Source organism: Malania oleifera, chromosome 5 (assembly GCF_029873635.1).
Source record: "Malania oleifera isolate guangnan ecotype guangnan chromosome 5, ASM2987363v1, whole genome shotgun sequence".
Classification (NCBI taxonomy): Eukaryota; Viridiplantae; Streptophyta; class Magnoliopsida; order Santalales; family Ximeniaceae; genus Malania; species Malania oleifera.
This window is the reverse complement of record NC_080421.1, coordinates 33,190,993-33,211,715: the sequence shown is the minus strand read 5'-3', so window position 1 is coordinate 33,211,715 and position 20,723 is coordinate 33,190,993. Positions and strand designations below refer to the sequence as shown.

The following is a 20,723-nucleotide window of genomic DNA, read 5'->3' as shown; positions in this document are numbered from 1 at the left end:
ACCAACGACCTAGAATCCTGCTCCTCACGTCGTCAAGCACTCGGTTCAGCCTTGCCAGAAACTCGAATACTCTCTCGTTCTCCATCTTCTTCTTGAAATGTACACAGTCACCCATGCATTCCCATTCCTCTTCACAGTTGAGATCGAGTTCTTGCTAAAGTCCGAGCATTTCTTTTGACTTTTTGAGTCTGATCCCTGTTTTGATTATGACAAACTACAGAATCTCATTTGTGTGCTAAGTGTTTGAAGAAGTTTATTTTTCTAAGTACAGATCACAGATGAGCAATGGAAGCCGAAAAGCACTTAAATGCGCACATTATTCGGCGCAATCCATGAAATTGCAGAGGAGCAGAGCATGGAGTTTTTTTTTGTTTGTTTCAAGTTGTATTGTAGTGCATTATATTTTCATTTTGGGTTTGTAATAATCAAAGATCTGTAATAATTAATGCACTGCATGCATGGTAGGACTATAAGCTCAATTGACCATAGGGAAATCAATGACTATAGAAAAGACTTCGGTCGACCGACACTAGGTTTTTTAGGCTAAATTAAAAATCCTAGACCTTATAATGACCCTAGGTCCTTGCAAGTCACTTGGAAAAATCCCCTCTATCTTATAGATCATAAGTATGCAAATAGGGGTAACTTATGCAGTTATGCTAAAAAACAGGACCTAGGTTTAAGTTTGAAAGGGCTTCGGGCAACCGAACCTAGTGCGTTGAAAAAGCCTTGGTCGACCAAATTGGTAGGAAGTCAACATGTTGACTAAGGCCCGGGCGACCGAACCTAAATTGAACATACTGTTCTCAGTCGACCGAACGTAAAGGCTGACACTTTCTACCATCCCGGGCGCCCGAATACTAAGTTTAATTTTACCCTGGGTGGCTGAATCATGAAGTTGGTAGATCGAACCATGATCCGGGCAACTGAACCTCGAGCGTTTGGAAAATCGCCTTGGTTCAGCCACCCGAACCTGTCCTCGGGCATCCGAAGTTGAAAATTCAACTTTTCCAATTGTGAGTGTTCGGGCGATCGACCCTGAGGTCCGAGCGACCAAAACTCTCGGGTTGCCACATTTTTTAGCCTTGATAACTGTGGTTAATTAAAAGTAAATTGGTTTAAAGGCTTATTAAAAAATTTTCATAATTCCCTTTATATCCTAATGGTCATATTTTTATTGAAGACTATATATATACCTTCATTTGAAAAAACCAAGATGAGATTAGTGCCTTAATTAACAAAATTTCTCTTTGAATCTCCTGGAGGTTTTCATTCCCAAACAAGCCTATATACTCCATCCATTCCTATTCCTTTGCTAAAACAAATTTGGTGAGAGTGCTTTGAGAGATCCTACATTGTTTCCACTAGCTTATACTCTCATATTGATTGTTGATTTTAGAGAGTTAAGCACAAAGTTTTTCCCTAGTGATTTAATCAATATAATCTTTTTGGGGAAGACTTTTTAAGCTTGTGAGTCTTTGCATTTTTATTGCAAGGCTCTTGAGCTTGTCTTGTGTTTCTGAAGAAAATATTTTTGGACAAGCTTGCTTTTCTAAATATCTCTTGTGCTTGACTTTCTGGAAAATATTTTGAGATATTTGATTATACACTTGAAATCTTTGAAACATTATTTGTGGTTGATATATTTATACAAATTGTTTCAAAGAAACTTTGCTAACACACTCTCACTTTGATTGCATATTGACACAATATTGAGAGTAGATTCACATATCTTCATTGAGCTTATACTTTCTATCCTATTGAAGTGCACTGGTTATTGCTTGTGCGTATTGGTACAAATCTGCTTGTGTTAGAAGCATCTTTATTTGTACGCATATTTTTTGTTCATTGTTGTATTCCAAGTGTGGCCTGAGGGGGTGTTGATCTAATCTGTAAGGATTAGGTTGTAAAGGTTGAGGTCAGCCCTGGTAATTTGACCTGATATTGTAAATGGTGTCGCTCCACCAGATAAGCGAGCAATAGTGGAATCCTCGGGCTTACGAGCTGAGGCGGGGACGTAGGTAGTATTGGCCGAACCTCGATAACATATCGTGTCTACTGTTAATTTCCAGCACTTTATATTTCTGCACATGTATGTTATATTTAATATATTGTGAATGTTGCGCATGATTTAATTTCCACATATTACTTTTATCTGCGCAATTGGTATATGCTTAGAAAGACCCTAGGTTATGGATTACTAACATCTGGTTTAACAAAAGTTTTAAAATTCCAATTCACCCCCCCCTTGGGAATACACCAATTCCAACAAATATCGGTATAGTATTCCATGACTTCCCGATCTCCTTGCTTCATATGCCATAGCAACGTCTTCAACTCGAAAATCTGGGAAGCATTTTCAACATCAAAGTATGTCTCACGCACTGCATCCCACACGTCCTTTGCCATTGGGAGAAACAGGTATGTTTTGCCAATGGCTAGTTTCATAGAGTTATCAAGCATGACGTTATCAAGGAGTTCTCGGACAGCCATTTCTAGGATGCCACTGCATCGGTAGGAGGTGGTCGCCGAGTCTCATCGGTAAGAAAGCCGAGCTTTCCCTTACTATTGATAACGAGCTTGATTGACTATGCCCATTCTATGTAATTCTTACCATTGAATTTTTCAACAGTAAGATGGAGTGAGGAATTCTCGAATACGCCGGCCGGGCCCATGGAGGAGGTTATCTCCGACTCTCCTTCTTGGGTTGCCAACTGGCTGGACTCATGGCTGTCTCCTTTTTGGGCAGCCATGGATTGCTTAGGGTTTTAGAGTAACCCGAGCTTTGATACCATGTAGAGAATGAGAATGAATCAATTGTATATTCAATTGTGTATCCTTTACATACTCGGGTCCTTGTTAACATGTACACAGAGAATAAAATATGGAAAAACAGAAGAGGACACAACTTGCAGTTGAGATGTGTGTTTAGCTTCGGTGGGGGGTCTCAATTTATAGCCTCTGGCTAGTGGCAAGATCTCACGGTAGGTGCCGTCATTCACCAACCGTGACCGTCGTTCACACTGCTGGCCGTCATTCACTAACCGTGGCCTTTGTTCACCATCATTCCACATCTTGGTCTCTACATTATACGTGATTTGCACTAACTAGGTTCAAACTAAACTGTTCAAATAATTCATTTGAGTGTCTAGCAAGTATTGGAATTTTTGTCTATACCTACATCAAGTAAACTTTTCTTGGATCTATTTTGCAAGGTGAAGGGTAAAATGAAGATGTAGTACATATAATTAAGACAGGTTGGGTAAAATGGAGGAATGCATCAGGTGTGTTGTGTGATCTTAGAATACTCTTAAAATAAAAAGGAAAGTGTGAACAACGGCCACGGTTGGTGAATAACGGCCAGCAGTGTGAACGACGGCCACGTTTAGTGAATGATGCCCACATACCATGGTAGGTGAGCCACCGCCACCTATCATGGTGGGTGAGCCGCCACCACCTACCATGAGATCTTGCCACAAGCCAGAGGCTATAAATTGAGACCCCCCACCGAAGCTAAATTACACATAACAATTGCAAGTTGTGTCCTCTTCTGTTTTTCCATATTTTATTCTTTGTGTACATGTTAAATAGGGACCCGAGTATGTAAAGAATACACAATTGAATATACAATTGATTCATTCTCATTCTCTACATGGTATCAGAGCTGGTTTTTTCCTAAACCATGCTAACTATGGGGGACAACTCCATTAACAGTCAAGAGCTGACAACCTCAGAGACTCAAACGAGTTGAACCAATGGCATCATCAGTTCGAATGGACTAGATGGCTCTTCTGTCCCAACTATCGCAGAAAAACTCTTGGGAAGAATTTTTGAGAATGGGCCTAGACTGTGAAACTCACAGTCAACGGCCGAGGAAAGCTCGGGTATCTTACTGGTGACTCAAAGAAACCTGATTCAACGAATGCTGTGGCACTCCAGCAATGGAAATCGGAGAATTTCTTGATTACCATGGCTTATCAACTCCATGAAACCAACTATCGGGAAAACATATATGTTCCTGCCCACAGCAAAAGAGGTGTGGGATGCAGTTCGAGAAACCCACTCTGACAAGGAGAATGCTTCCCAAGTCTTTGAACTTAAGACATGCCTATGGCAGATGAAACAAGGCGAGAGGGAGGTGATAACTATTACATGGAGATGTTGGCACTATGACAAGAACTGGATTTAAGTAGCGAAGAAGAATGGCGTTGTGCTGAGGAAAGTGCGCTGTTCAAGAAGAGATTGGAAAAGGAGAAAAGAGAGTGTTTTTGAGTTTCTTGCAAGCCTTAATCGAGATTCAGATGATGTACAAGGAAGGATTCTCAGCCGCAGACCTCTACCATCCACTTGAGAAGTTTTTGCTGAAGTGAGGCATGAAGAGGCAAGGCGCAAAGTCATGTTGAAGGAAGCTTCAACCATGGTACCAGAGGGCTCAGCATTTGTATCCCATGGGACCTATGGAGGGCCAAATACCAAGCAACCAACGAGCCGCCTCTGGTGTGAACATTGTTGAAAGCTTGGCCATTCCAAGGATAATTGTTGGGAGATTCATGGCAAGCCAGCTGATTGGAAACCACGATAGAGCACCAAAACAAGAGGCTATCAAGCTTGTTCCGAGACTCAACCCGAGAGGCAACAAGTGGTGAGCAACCATTCTGATAGTGGCAGCGTCAGCACCTCCAGCCATGACCAACTACGGAAAATCATGGAGATGCTATTTGCTCTCCAGGCCTTGGGCCAGTCACCAAAAAATACTCCATCTAGTAATTTGGCGCATAGGTAATTTCTCACAAGCCCTATACACCTTTCGTAACCATACACCCTAGATTATAGATTCTGGAGCCGCTAACCATATGACAGACTCTTATCACCTTTTCTTATCATATACCCCATGTGCTGGTAACCTAAGAGTCAAAATTGTTGACGGATCTCTTGCTCCTATTGCCGGCAAAGGGAGTATTCAGATTTCTGACTTGATTACTTTAGAGTATGTTCTTCATGTTCCAAAATTATCTTGTAATCTTTTTCCTATCAGCCAACTCACTAAACACTCCAATTGCTCCGCTAAATTTATTTCATCCCATCGTGTTTTTCACGACCTGTCATCGGGGACGACGATTGGCAGTGCTAAGGAGTATAAGGGAATCTACTACTTTGAGGAAGCCAAAATGAGTGATCAATGTCAAAGTAATTCTAACTCTATCCCTAGGAATAGTGACCTAATGTTATGGCATTCTTTGTTGGGTCACCCTAATTTTCAGTACATGTGTCACTTATTTCCTTCGCTATATTCGAATAAAATGTCTCTTGATGTTCAATGTGAAGTGTGTGAACTCGCAAAACACCAAAGAACTTCATTCCCAAAATCCAAATACAAACCCACAAAACCTTTCATAGTGATGTATGGGGACCATCCCGGATTTCTAATCGCACTCACACAAAATGGTTTGTGACATTCATTGATGATCACACTCGTACTTGTTGGGTCTACTTGTTAAAAGATAAGTCTGAAGTACGTTCGGTGTTTATTAACTTTTATGCCATGGTCCAAACACAATTTCACACCAAGATTCAAATCTTGCGTAATGACAATGGCACGGAATATTTCAACCACGCCTTGGGTCTCTTCCTTCAAGAAAAAGGGATAAGTCATCAAAGCTCATGTGTTGATACCCCTCAACAAAATGGGGTCGCCGAATGCAAAAATAGACACATTCTTGAGGTAGCACAAACCTTAATGCTCACTACCCACATGCCTACAATGTTTTGGGGTGATGCTGTTCTAACAGCCACTTACCTTATCAATAGAATGCCTAGTTGTGTTTTGTCCTATGCTACAACCCTTGACACTCTTCTCGAATTTTTCCCTACCTCTCGACTGGACTCCAATTTCCCTCTTCGCTTATTTGGCTGCATTGCCATTGTGCATGTCCATCCTCACTAGTTCACCAAGCTAGATCCTAGGGCCACCAAGTGTGTCTTCCTTGGGTATTTTCCATCCCAAAAAGGTTACAAGTGCTATGACCCTATTTCTCATCGTCTCTTTGTCAGCCTTGATGTCACCTTTTTCGAAACCACTCCATTTTATCCCAAGTCTTCTATTCAGGGGGAGAATGTGAGCGAATCTCAGTCTCGGAATAATTCCAATCGTGACATGTTTTTCCTGGACTTTCCTCTCACCAATCTACCATCCTCCTCCACTTCCTTGCCAGTCACAGAAGGAAGCTTAAACTTAGGGGGAGAGATAGAACAACAAAATAACAAGGAGACACTAGTCTACTCACGAAGGCTGAATCCAAGTGGTAATGAAAAACTCATACCCGAAGCACCAAGAGAGTCGGAACTGGTGGCAGCTCCGAGCAACCAAGAGCCCAACCAAGAACCTCCTAAAAATTCAGAACAGGTAATAGAACCTACTCCTAATAAATAAGATGATATTGATCTGCCCATTGCTCTCAGAAAACATCCTTATTCATGTACCCTTCATCCAATTGAAAAATTTGTGTCCTTGTCCATGGGATACCGTGCCTTTACTTCTAACCTTAACAGGGTCAAAATTCCAAAGAACATTGAGGAGGCACTAGAAATTCCGGAATGGAGAGAGGCTGTAATGGAGGAGATAAGGGCATTGGAAAAGAATGGAACATGGGAGGTTATGAATTTGCCATGAGGAAAGAGACCAGTAGGCTGAAAATGGGTATTCACTATAAAATACCGAACATATGGGATAGTTGAAAGATACAAGGCCCGATTGGTTGCAAAAGGATTTACTCAAACCTATGGCATCGATTACAGAAAACTTTGCAACCATGGCAAAGTTGAACACTATCCGAGTGCTCCTATCCCTGGCAACCAATCTAGATTGGCCACTTCAACAACTTGACATAAAAAATGCATTCCTAAATGGTGAGTTGGAAGAAGAAGTGTACATGACATTACCCCTTGGATTCAGTAAAAGGGGCAAGGAAAACAAAGTTTGTAAACTGAGAAAGTCTTTACATGGACTCAAACAATCTGCCAAGGCATGGTTTGATAGATTTACAAAGGTGATAAAAGGAGAGGGATATTGCTAAGGACAGTCTGACCATACTATGTTTTTCAAAATGGGAAGAAGACTATTCTGATTGTGTATGTAGATGACATTATCCTCACTGGAGATGACATTGAAGAAATGGGAAGAAGTTCTAGCCACAAAATTCAAAGTGAAGGATTTGGAGCAAATGCAACACTTTCCAGGGATGAAGGTAGCTAGATCAAAGAAGGGAATTAGTGTTTCACAACAAAAATACACCCTTGATTTTCTGACCGAAACAGGCATGCTAGGTTGCAAACCAAGCGACACACCTATTGAAGTTGGAAAAAGAACAGAAGATGTTGGGAAGCCAGTAGATAGGGAGAAATATCAAAGATTAGTTAGCAAACTAATCTACCTGTCACATACCAGACCAAACATAACTTTCGCAATAAGTGTAGCAAGTCAGCACATGCAATCTCCAAAAGAAGCACACCAGGAAGCAGCCTTTAGGATCCTAAGATATCTAAAGGGATCTCTAGGGAAAGGCTTATTGTTCAAGCGAAGTGAACAAATGGAAGTGGCAATATTCACTGATGCTGATTGGGCTGTATTTATAGAGGAGAGAAGATCCACGACTGGATACTGCACCTTTGTATGGGGAAATCTAGTCACATGGAGAAGCAAGAAACAAAATGTTGTAGCAAGGAGCAGTGCAGAGGCAGAATTCAGAGCTTTTGCTTAGGGAATATGTGAAGGATTATGGCTGCGGAGGCGATTGGAAGAACTACACGCTGAGTTAGAGTTACCTATCAAGCTGTACTGTGATAATAAGGCAGCTATCAGTATCTCTCTCAACCCTGTCTAGCATGACAGAACCAAACATGTGGAAGTTGACAGACACTTCATTAAAGAAAAGGTGGAAGAAGGAACTATTTGCATGACATATGTCCCTACTAAGGAGCAGATTGCAGACACATTCACCAAGGGACTACCTCGGCAACTCTTTGAGGATTTCATTGGCAAGTTGGATATGATCAACATCTAAGATCCAACTTGAGGGGGAGTGTAGAAATCCCTACAGCATGAACGACGGCCACAGTTGTTGAATGACGGCCACCTACCATGGTAGGTGAGCCACTGCCACCTATCATGGTGGGTGAGCCACCACCACCTACCATGAGATCTTGCCACAAGCCAGGGGCTATAAATTGAGACCCCCCACCGAAGCTAAACTACACATCTCAACTGCAAGTTGTGTCCTCTTTTGTTTTTCCATATTTTATTCTTTGTGTACATATTAAATAGGGACCCGATTATGTAAAGAATACACAATTGAATATACAATTGATTCATTCTCATTCTCTACAGCTATGCAGTACTGAAATAAAGATTCCACTTGCATAGATGCGAAGAAAAGTTCTGTGAAGGTGTACATTACTGAAAACAGAGAGAGGCAGTTCAGTTGATACCGCTACATGAATCCACATGGAAAAACTCTGCAATCTAAATCTAAAGTTATTGGATCCTAGAGTGTAGCACATGGTGACAAACTTAACACCTATCTTGATTAAGCTCTTTGGGCATGGAAAAAGAATTATCATACTTGCTTTGCCAAGGAAAAGATAAGCTACTTACATGGAGAAGAGACTCTCCTGATGAAAGGACCCCATTTCTGTGCATCCAAGGGGTGCTAGAAAAACTGCGCCAATATGGTTTTTATTATAGAGAACAAGCAAGCAGCAAAATTACAAAACATAGAAGATAGTTCAAGGGATTAATGACTCACCTTAAAGTACAATTAATGGGGGCAAAATCAAATACTTCAACATAGATCTTCTTCTGTCTTCTGGCCAAGAGGTAAATCTGCTGTCCAGGAGCTCCAATAGGTACTACTAAAGGTAGCAACTGACTGCTCATGTTGTTTCCACCCGTCAGATTAACATTCATCCAATGAAAATGGTCATCTATTCTTGTGGTATAGTCAGAAGTCCAAACTTCTGTTGAGGGGTCCATTTGATAAGCATGCAGTGAAGGCTTTGAAAATGCTAAGACGGAACATTGAAACATTGAAGAGACACTCTTGAAAAAGCCAACCAAGCTTAATATCAACTCCTCTTCCAGCTCAAGGCAGAAATCTGCTACTCTACAACAATCAAGAGCATCATAAGGACCCAAACTATGGCATATGTATATGTATAAAATGCAGCAAACATATACCTTATGATTATATATTCAAATGAAACCAATGAAACATCTTTCTTCCTCCACCTTGACACTGTCAAGTACACAACAGGTTCACAAGAATTATCTGAGGCCATTTGCAGTATGCTCTCAGTTCTTGCCTTGGAACAATCATCATTAGTTTTTAATTGCCCAGCTGGGTCGCATCTGTATCCATGATTAAATGACAACATAACAGGATATGGGGTGCTGTGTGAAGGGTTATCTATTTGCAAGGATGAGATATGGAAGGAAAGCTTTTGCTGATCCAAACTCTGTAGTAGATTGATAGTTACATTTTTGGCACAGGCAAAAATCAATTCCTGTGGAGGAAAAAATAAAAAATGAATAGAAGCTTCAAGAAGCCTGAAAAGTAAGTGCATCTACACATACCTGCGGGCAAGAACTAATCAAGGAAAAAGTCATATATGGAATGAAGACTGAAATTTTCTCCTTGCAATTTACAAACTTGTTATGTTTTTGATCATGCTTTCTTTTTTCTCTGAAGCGAAGGAGACTGGAATTATTCATATCATCAAAGATATGGCAACTCGAATCAATAACACTGAGGACCTACAACAGAAAAGCAAATGTTATGTTTTTCAACAGAGAAACGTAAAGAAGCTTACTGCATATGCAATGCAATCACAATTGCACCTTTGTTGCTCCTTCGGCATGGACTGAAAAACACAATCTTCTCTCAGGCTTCTGAAGTCAAAAGTATCATTGTTAGAAACCTAGCAAAATCAAGCTTAAGTGGTTGACCAAAATTTATAGGCTTATAGCCTTGAAAAAAGTGAACTTTTATTAGGGGATTCCATCAACAAAGACGCATTGAAGAGAAAATTCAACGTTAATATTTGTTATATAATTGTGACACTTCTAACTACATGTGCTTTTCTGAATTGAAAATGAGGCTCATAGGAATAATTTAATTGCACACGAAGAAGGCCATTAACAATCAAAATATGATTTTATTTTTATTATTACTTTTATTGAATAAATTTATTTAAGTGTCGAAGTGAGAATCTTCCAACCTTCGCCTTAGCAAATCACTTCTTCATTGAACAAGTAAACATTGACCTTGGATAGATAAGACACAGCTTTCCAAAAGTTTATAATGACTTGTTTTTAGCAAAATTAGTTCAGTCTATTACATTATTGTTATTTTAGTTGAGGCAGAAGCAGCCAAAAGAATATATAGAAAAAGAAGACAAAAGGAATTAGAGAGTGGGTTACTACATCTAACCAAATATGCAAAATAATAAATGATAACAACAGTAGCCAACAACAATAACGGAACATATTTTCATAACCTTTCTTAACGTCGTTCTCAACGACCTTCAGAAGATACAGATGGCTAACAAAGTCAACCAAGTGCAGAATGTGTGTCGCTTTTACACTATACATAGCTGTTCAAACTATAGCCTCTTGAAATTTTCCATGAAAAATGGAGAAATAGTGTTTAATAATTGTAATCTATGAAGTGTAAACCTATTCTTTTAGCAAGTTTAATACAAATAAAAATGGTTGCTCGACCTGCTAACAGAAAAAAATATGGTCAGAAGGTAAAAAGAAGTAAAGATTTGGAATATAGAATTGTCTCAAAACCACCAATTGAATCAGGGATATCATAATGATTAACACTATAAAGTACCTCAGAGGTTGATGGTAGGTACACAGGCATGTAGGCTTTCACATCATCGAGTTGAAATGAACCAAGAAAACGCTCTCCAGGTACCTTGACCAAGGAACATACAGTAAAAATTATAAGTATTATTATAAAGATTACAACAACAACAACAAACCAATCCTCGAGTTCCACTAGGTGGGGTTGGCTATTATTTTAAAGATTAGACTTTAAACAAAAGAGGAAAAAAGTTACCTCGACAATGAGATGATGCGGGTAGCAGGGCTCGTCCCATGCATAAGGGCAAGATGCATAAGAGTGAACAATAGTCCCAGAAATTTCACACCTCCGTTGGTATATGCGTAGAGTCTACAAAGAAGCAAGAAACAAAGAAGATAAAATAATTTAATCAATGATTTGAAAAAGAATACAATGCATTTTGACATATTGACGGAGAACCTCCATCATTTAGACTGCCTACTTGGCATTCTTTTGCGTAGATTTGGGACCATAATTAGACCCCTTTTTGTGGTTTATTTTTTTGTTATGTTGGGGCTATTTTTTTAATTATGTGTTTTAGTTAATTGTAGGGTTTAAATACTTGAGCAGTTCAACGTTTGAGATGGTTATAAAGAGAAAGGGAGATGTATCATTGACATTAGGTCTCTCAATTTACACAATAATTTAACATGGTATCAGAGCATATCCATAGACCTAAATCCTAAGTGTTGTAGGCACCACTGAAGCAAGGCATAAACCTCATAACCCTATGCACTTTTGCCACTAGGAATCCACAAAGGCCTGAAACAACTCCAGCATCTACCAGAAATCACAAGTTGCTGGAAATTCTTGGACCAATTCAAAACCATAAGAACTCCTATATATTTTGCAAACCAACCTCATAGCCACCCGCAGATGCAGCCCCCTGAAATTTCATTGCCGGTGGTCCATCCACACGCAATCACCGGCTTGTCGAAGTGCCCAGATCCCACACCCCAGCATATGAAGCTTCGCAAGCCCTGTTTCCCACATGGCTTGAATTTCCCTACAGCCATAATATTAAGTTGTGGATCATGGTTTTTGTTCAAAGATCCAGCCTTTTTTTGATCATTCACTTGTGGCTTTTTGTTAACGATTGTATGTCAAAGATAGATGGTTCCTTGGGCCAGTGCACTGTTATGCTAGCTTGTTTGTGACTCAACTGTTCACCTTGTTTGTGGTCGTTCTAGTCGTTGACCTTGTTCCTTACTGGTTGTTGACTGATAGGGTAAAATGGAAGACCTAATCACAATGATAGGTCTTTCCCTCTATTCACATGTCAAGTACATGCCAGTGACCATAATACCCTTACTAACTCTCACTCATTAACATAACACACACAAAAAGATAATGCAAAATGATTAAAATAACCATCAACACTCCCCCTCAATCTGGAGCATATATATATATATATATACTCCTAGCTTGTTATAAGTGAATTTAACATGAGCATCCACATAGGCTTTAGTAAATAAATTAGCAAGCTGCAAATCACACTTCACAAGAGTGGTGGTAATGAGCTTCTGCACAAGTTTTTCTCAAACAAATTGGCAACCAGTTTTGTTTGCTCATGGAAGACTAGGTTGGATGCAATACAAATGGCAACTTGATTATCAAACATCAACTCCATAGAATGAGAGTCTCCAGTTGTTCCAACATGTTCTTCAGCCAAACAAGTTCATGTGTAATGTGATCCACGACCCTATACTCCGACTCAAAACTTGACTTGACCACCATAGTTTGTTGTTACTCTAAGAAACGAAATTTCCACCAACAAAGATACGGTACCCAATTGTGGATCTTTTGTCGAAAGGTGACTTGACCAAATTTGGCATCAGCATATCCTTGAATATGAGTGTGAAATTGATCCTGATGTAAGAGACCTCTCCCAAGTGCACCTTTGAGATATCTCAAGATGCAAATTACTACATACTAGTAACTTCTTCATGGATCAAGAAGCTGACTCAAAACTCTTGTCCCAAAAGATATACCCAACCAAATGATTGTGAATAATTCAACTTTCCAACAAGTCTCTAGTATCATCCTTGGTTCGACAACAAATCACCCATATCTGGCTTTAGCTTACTGTAGAACCGTAGGTGTATCAACGGACTTGAATCCAACATCCCAGTCTCTTCTAAAAGATCAAGAACATGGTTCCTTTGTGACAAGACGATTCCCATATAAGGTTTCAATATTTTTCTACTCAAGAAGTACTTCAATGGTCCCAATCTTTGGTTTGAAACTTAGTTTATAGGAAATGCATTAGGCTTTGGGTACCTTGACCATCATCACCCGTAATCACAATAATCCGCATACACAATAAGTAGAATTCTACCAAATGGAGTATGACGATAAAATACATAATGATCTATTGCACACTGCTGAAGGCAAAACTCAACTACTACAACACTAAATTGACCAAATCATGCCCTGGGAGACTATTTTAAACCATATAATGACTTTTAGAGCCAACACACTAAGCCTAACTTCCCCTAAGCAACAAACCCAAGTGATTGCTCCATATAGACCTCCTCCTGAAGATCACCATGTAGGAAGCGTTCTTCACATCTAATTGATATAAAGGCCAGCGATAGGTGGTGGCTAAGGAGACGAAAAAACGTATTGAGGCAAGTTTGAAGGCATGGAGAATGTGTTTGAATGGTCCAAACCATACACCTAAATATATCCATTAGCAACAAGACATGCCTTCAATTGAGCTACAGAACCATTTGGATTATCACTCAATAGCGATCAACCAGAGACTTTATTGCCATCCAAGCTATGTTGGATGAGTATAAAGCTATCTTGCCAAACAAGATACCTCAAAACTTGCCTCCACGACAGGGTGTGGAACTTGAAATCGAGTTGTTACTAAGAGGGAAGCCGCTTGCTAGAGGGCTATATCCGATGGTGCCTTTGGAGTTAGCAGAGTTAAGGAAACAACTTGATGAGTTATAAGATATATGCATCCTTCCATAGCACCATTTGGAGCACTAGTGTTGTTTCAAAGGAAACATGATGGAAGCATGTGGATGTGCGTGGACTACCATGTGCTTAACAAGGTGATTGTGCACAAGTACCTTATTCCACTAATTTTTGATTTGTTTGATCAACTAAGTTATGTAAAGTACTTTAACAAACTTGACTTGTGGTTAGGCTACTATTAGATGAGGAAGTAGACAGGGATGTATCAAAAACGACTTGTGGGATGCAGGCTTTCTAATTCATGGTGATGTCACTCGAGTTGACGAAAGTGCTAGAAACATTTTGCACCTTGATGAACAAGGTATTTCACAAGTACCTCGATAAGTTTGTCATGGTATACTTGGATGACTCTGTTGTCTACAATTTCACTCCGGAAGAACATAGAAAACATCTATTGAAGGTGTGTTTGATAAGCTGATTCTATTGACATACTTCAATTTTCTCATCACTTTAAAACCTTCCCATCCTTAGACATGGCTCTTCCTCTATTAACATATCATGAAAGGGAAGGGTGCAATAACCACATGTTCTCAAACTTAAATGGAGTAGGACACCACTAGATAGAATTAGAGTCCAAAGTATTGGGCAATGGTTTGAAATGGGCTTGAACAACACCTCTTGCACAATACTTGGGAAACTGTCTTTCCATGCATTGGAAAATAGAAATCTATTAATGCGAGATGAAGCTAGTCTCTCCCTCGAAGCCTCTCTCCCCCAAAATCACCCAAGTAAAAGATCCATTATTCAAAGGCATATCCCCAAGGCCACAATCTCAGTTAAAAAGTCAAACTGTATCAAGACCCCAAGCTTCTCCCTTGAGTTTCTGATAACATTGAAATCACCCTCCTCCACCAAATACTGATTACAAACTCCATTGGTAGATAATTGGAACTCGAGCTACTAACCTTGCGTTTGGGAGCTTGATTTCAAGCCTTGGATTTAGACAAAATGCAGTATAAAATTGTATTTTCACTCAAAACCATACCCAAACTCAAGGCCCAAAATTCATGCTCCCAAACACTACCTAAATGCATTTTTGTGAGCTACTCATGCATTGCCATTTTTGTCATGTTACCTTCTTTGAGTCTACAACATATTATTTTGATTCCTTGAGCCCAACTGACTTTAATGTGCTACTTCCTCTACCTAAGCTTCTAGATCTTCGTATATTATATTTGCCCAATCATCCTCCAAATCTTCATCTAGTTTAAGCAGTCTTGTTGCCCATATCATCCTAATTTGTAGGTGTACACACAATAGCAAGTCAAAGGAGGATAGCCTTGTCCAACATCTACTACAACACCCTTTGTTTTCTCGCCAATTCTCAAAGATGATGATCTTCTTTGTTCAAAAAGGTAAAAGCACCTTTGCCCAACATCCAATATCTAATTTTGTTTCTCCATAAGTTGCTAAATATTGCATACTCCTTATAATTTATAAGCTTGAGCTTTTGACATGGGCTCGCATCCTATATCCATTCTTAGTTTACTACTTGCCATTGTCTCCATCGATTCTTTTGACATCCAAGCTTAGCTTCTTAATTGAATCAAGAAAATATTTTCCTTTTTTTTTTTTTGGGGGGGGGGGGGGGGGGGTGGTGGCATGAGATTATTGAACTTTTTATTAGGTAGGGGCCATATTAATTTTGATATGAGAATTCTGAGCTCTGGCAATGGGAATTGTTCTTTCCACAACAATTGCAAATTCTCATTTTGATAATCCCATGATTGCAACTAGCCATAACATGTCGAGTGTCCATAAAAGGCCATCGCATTGTCCTTTCAAAAGCTCAGTGAGGGAACAATGCAAATCCTGAAGGTAACACCACCATTCTTGTGTTGTTCCATGCACCATTCTTGGGTGGTAAACGCATTAGAATATGAAGATAATTAGTTGGAATTTGAGAGGATTAGGTAGTTTGAGGAAGAGGAGTTCAATTAAGGAGGTTTTGGATAAGAACTCTTGTACTTATTTTGGAAACTAGATTGGAAATGATAGATGGGGCCTTAGGGAAGAATATTTGGGGTAGGAGTGGTAGAGATTGGTAATTTTTGCCTTCAAGAGGTGCTTTAAGGGGCATTCTTGTCTTCTGGAATTCATGCTCTATTTTGAAAGTGGATACCTCTCATGAGGTGTTTTTCTTTGTTAGTTTTATTTGAAATTAAGGGGAGGGGTCTGTGGTTTATCTTGAAGAACTCCTTCTGGGAAGAGCTTAGCTCTATCTTTGGCTTTTATTCCCCTAGGTGGATCATGGGAGGAGATTTCAATGCTGTTAGATTTCCTAAAGAGAAGAAAGGGGAGAGAAGAACTACCACAAGAATGATCAAGTTTGATTCTTTAATTAGGGATTGCGGATTGAGAGGTCTTCTTTTGGGGTATGCTTCATTCTCTTTCTCTTGGCCAGTAAGGGGAGCAAGTAGATTGAATAGTTTATTGTTCTTTAGTGAGTAAAGGAATGAGTTTTCTAATCTATCTCTTACACCTCTTCATAGGACAACTTCCTATCCTTTCCCCATTTTGTTGGAGTCTAGTAAGGTGTTGTGGGGTCCTACACCTTTCAAGTTTGAGAACATGTAGCGTAACCATGCGAATTTTAAGCCTTTGGTTAGGGATTCGTGTGGAGAGGAAGTGGGGAGGGGTTGGAATGGGTTTAGATTAATGAGAAAGTTAAAAAAGTTGAAGGAAAGATTGAAAATGTGGAATAAGTGGGAGTTTGGCAACGTTAGGCTTAGAAAGTCTAGTCTTTTAAGCGAGTTGATGGGTTTGGATAGAAAGGAGGAGGAGGTAATGTTGTTGGAAAATGAGGAGGTTAGAAGACGGTAATTGTAACTCCTCTTCTTTTCCATAGATCAGCCAATGGAAGCAAAAGGAAGAATCTGATTAGGGAGCTGGATTTGAGGGACAAGAGTACTAATGTTCAGCATTTGATTTACTCTATTATTACTAAATTCTTTTGCAATTTGTATTTGGAGGATAGTTTTAATAAACCTATGATGGAGGGTTTAGATTGGGATCCTATCTCTGCTGATCAATAACATTAGCTAGAGAGAACTTTTGATAAGGAGGAAGTGAGGAGGGGGGGGGGGTAGTAGTTTTTAGGATGGATAGAGATAAGGCTTCGGGTCTGGACATGTTTAACATGCCATTCTTCAAAGATTGTTGGGAGACAATTAAGGTTGATTTGATCAAGGTTTTCATTGAGTTTGATGGGGATGTGATTTTGAGTAAGAGTATCAATTCTGTTGAATAATTGGGTAAAATGGATGACCTTAAACCCAATGATAGGTCTCTCCCTCTATTTATAATATATGTCAAGTACAATAGGAATGACCATAAACCCTCACTAACTTACACTTATTACAAACCAAACTCTAACAATTAATAATAATGTTAAATGACTAAATAATCATTAACACTCCCCCTCAAGTTGGAACATGTATATCATATACTCCTAACTTGTTACAAATGAACTTCACACGAGTACCTCCCAAGGCTTTAGTGAACAAATCAACAAGCTGAAACTCAAACTTCACATGAGTGGTTGAAATGAGCTTCCATACAAGTTTCTCTCGGATAAAATGATAATTAACTTCAATGTGCTTTGTCCGCTCATAGAAGACGGGGTTGGAGACTGTGAATAGCAGCTCAATTATCACACATCAAATCCATAGGTTGAGAATGTGGAAAACCTAGTTCTTTCAACATGTTCTAAAGCCAAACAAGTTCATATGTAGTGTGCCATATCTCTGTATTCTGACTCAGCACTCGACTTGGCCACCGCAGTTTGTTTCTTACTTTTCCAAGAAACCAAATTACCATCGACAAACATACAATAAACGATTGTGGATCTTTGGTCGGAAGGTGATCTGACCCAATCTTCATCTGTATAATCCTTGAATATGGGTGTGATCTTGATCCTGATATAAAAGACCTCCCTAGGGAACCTTTTAGATATCCCAAAATGAGAATTATAGCATCCTAGTGACTTGTTCTTGGGGAATTGAGAAACTAACTCAACACTTGTTGCAAAGGATATATCTGGTCAGGTGACTGTGAGATAATATAACTTTTCGACAAGTCTTCTAATACCAACCTGGGTTAGGCAACAAATCACCCACATCTGGCACTGACTGACTATTGAGATCCATAGGTGTATCAACAGGTTTAGATCTCAACAGCCCGTTCTCATCTGAAGGATCAAGAACATACTTTCTCTGTGACAATACAGTTCCTATATGAGATTTCGATACTTTTGTACTCAAGAAGTACTTCATTGGTCCCAAATCCTTGGTCTGAAACTTGCTCTGTAGGAAAAGATTTAGGTATTGGATGCCTCGATCATCACTAGAAATCAAAATGTCATTCACATACACAATAAGAAAAATCTTACTAGATGAAATATGACGATAAAAAACAGAGTGGTCTACTGCACACCAATGACACGTGGCGGCTAACGAAATGAACAAGCAAACTGAGGCAAGTTTAGCGACTAGAGAGAATGTGTCTGAATAATCCAAACCATACAAGAGTATACCCCTTATCAACAAGGCGGGCCTTCAAACAAACCACAAAACCATCAGGATTGACTTTCACAGCATACACCCATCGACAACCAATCAAAGACTTATCAGGAGGAAGAGGTACCAAACCCCAATTATCATTATCATGCGGTGCACACATTTTTCAACCATTGTTGTCCTCCACCCAGAATGGGATAGGGCTTTAGAAATAGATTTTGGAAGAGCAACAGAAGACAAGTACCAACAAAATAGTTATAAGAGGATGACAAGAAATCATAATAAACAAAATTATAGATCGTATGTTGGGTACAAGTGCGTTTGCCTTTTTGAACAGCTATAGAAGGATCAACATCATGGAAAATAAGATCATCCGACGAGGGAACCAAAGGCACAATAGTAGAAGCTGGAGGAGGGACTTCCCCCTTGAGTTGTTGTGTGTATACTTGCAAATTGGGATGATCCAAGCAACAAGAAGGTCTCAAACTGGATAAAGATGTAGGAGGATTGGGCATAAATACTAGGTTTGGATCTAGAAGGCAAGGTAGAGGTAGAGACTCATTAAGGTCAACAAAACTCAAGGAGAGTAGTATGGTGTAGACCCAAAGAAGGTGACATCAGCAGAGACAAAAAATCGATGTAAAGTAGGACTATAACATCAATATATCCTTTTTGAGTATAGGAATAGCCCAAAAAGATACATTTGATAGCACGAGGATCCAACTTATCTATTCCTAGAGTTAATTGATGGACAAAGGACACACAACCGAATATACGAGGAGGAAGGGGGAACAAAGGAGCCTTAGGGAAGATAACTGAATATGGGATTTTGTCCCCAAGGGCAGATGATGGCATTTTACTGATAAGGGAGCAAGCTGTGAGCACAACACCACCCCAAAAAACTTTGGAGACATTCATTTGATATAATAGGGTACGAGTGACTTCAAGAATATGTCTGTTTTTCCACTCTTCAACCCTATTTTGTTGTGGAGTGGGGGCACAAGAGGACTGATGGATCATACTAGAGCAAGTCATATTAATATTGAATTGGGTACTGAAGTGCTCCTTAGCATTACCACTACGAAGTATCTTGACTGACACATAAAATTGTGTCCTTATTTGGGAACAAAAGGCACAAAGATATCAAACTCGGAACGATCTTTCATTAAATATAACCAAGTCATCCTAAAGTAGTCATCAACAAATGTAACAAAGTACCAAAACCCCAACTAGTCATCCTAGAGTAGACATCAATAAATGTAACAAAGTACCAAAGCCCAAACTTTGATGTGACACAACTAGCACCCCAAATATTGGAATGGACTAGCATGAAAGGACTAACCACTCATTTGTCAACTTGGGAAGCAAAGGGAACATTATGATGCTTGCCCAACTGACACTCAAGATTAGACACAAAACTCAACGTAGGAACCAATTGTTTCAACTTGTCCAAGGGCGGATGACCAAGGGGACAATGGATTTGAAGCGGGGCAGCTGCGACAATGCAGACAATGGGTGGAGAAGGCGGCTCAAAGTAGTAAAGTCCACAAGCCTCACGTGTCCTGTGCCCTCGTTTTAAGATCCTGAATAACCATAGAATCAGAAAAGAATGTGGAAGAACAATTTAGTGACTTTGTAAGCTTACTAACTGATATGAGATTGAAAAGAGATTTAGGAATGTATAAAGCAGAAGAAAGAGAGATGGAAGGAGTAGGATATACTGTTCCTATCACCTTAACAGCAATAGTGGACCCATCAACAAGGGTCACTTGAGGTAGATTTTTAGAATACTGGAGATCAAAAAAGAAGTTGTTTGCACCGATAACCCAAGGACTAGTGGGAAGGTTACAAGATGACATATAGATTGTAGGATTACCTTTCCAGGCAAAAAGATGCAATGTGAGAAGATGCTTGTTGAGATGATTGATACTGTAGAAGCCTTGAATACTTCTCCTCTGATATAGTCACAGTATGTGGTTCACTCAAACAAGTGATTAATGAAGGAACCATACTTTTGGGATTTGCAAACTCCATACCAACATTCACAAACTTAGACCAATGACGATAAGATTAATTGTTGGAACAATTGGAACAACCACGAACAAGGTGACCAACCACGAACAAGTCACAAATAAATCAGTACAAGACTGCCACAGCACCAAGAAACTCAAACACAGCCTCAAGAAAGCAGCGCACAGCACTGAAAGAATTGGAGAAGTGAACCACTGAATGGAGAAATCACCAACTTATATAACACTGCCATAGCCTCACAACAAACAGCTTCTGAGCACTGTCACTGCTCCAAGAAAGTCAC

The 20,723-nt window shown here is 39.6% G+C and overlaps 1 protein-coding gene across 3 annotated transcripts in view; it reads right to left on the bottom strand.

The window, feature by feature from the left end:
• LOC131156193 (uncharacterized) overlaps positions 1–20,723 on the bottom strand; it is a 187,160-nt gene that overhangs the window by 8,100 nt on the left and 158,337 nt on the right. For 2 of the 3 annotated variants that reach the window (XM_058109692.1, XM_058109693.1), the window contains 7 exons: positions 11,121–11,234; positions 10,893–10,976; positions 9,893–9,943; positions 9,629–9,808; positions 9,233–9,558; positions 8,802–9,158; positions 8,651–8,714 (listed from right to left, as the gene is read on the bottom strand). In XM_058109692.1, the coding sequence (XP_057965675.1) occupies positions 8,651–8,714; positions 8,802–9,158; positions 9,233–9,558; positions 9,629–9,808; positions 9,893–9,943; positions 10,893–10,976; positions 11,121–11,234 (1,176 nt within the window). Of the gene's footprint in view, positions 1–8,650; positions 8,715–8,801; positions 9,159–9,232; positions 9,559–9,628; positions 9,809–9,892; positions 9,944–10,892; positions 10,977–11,120; positions 11,235–20,723 lie in introns of those variants that run through there. The other variant, XM_058109694.1, reaches the window with a different exon arrangement.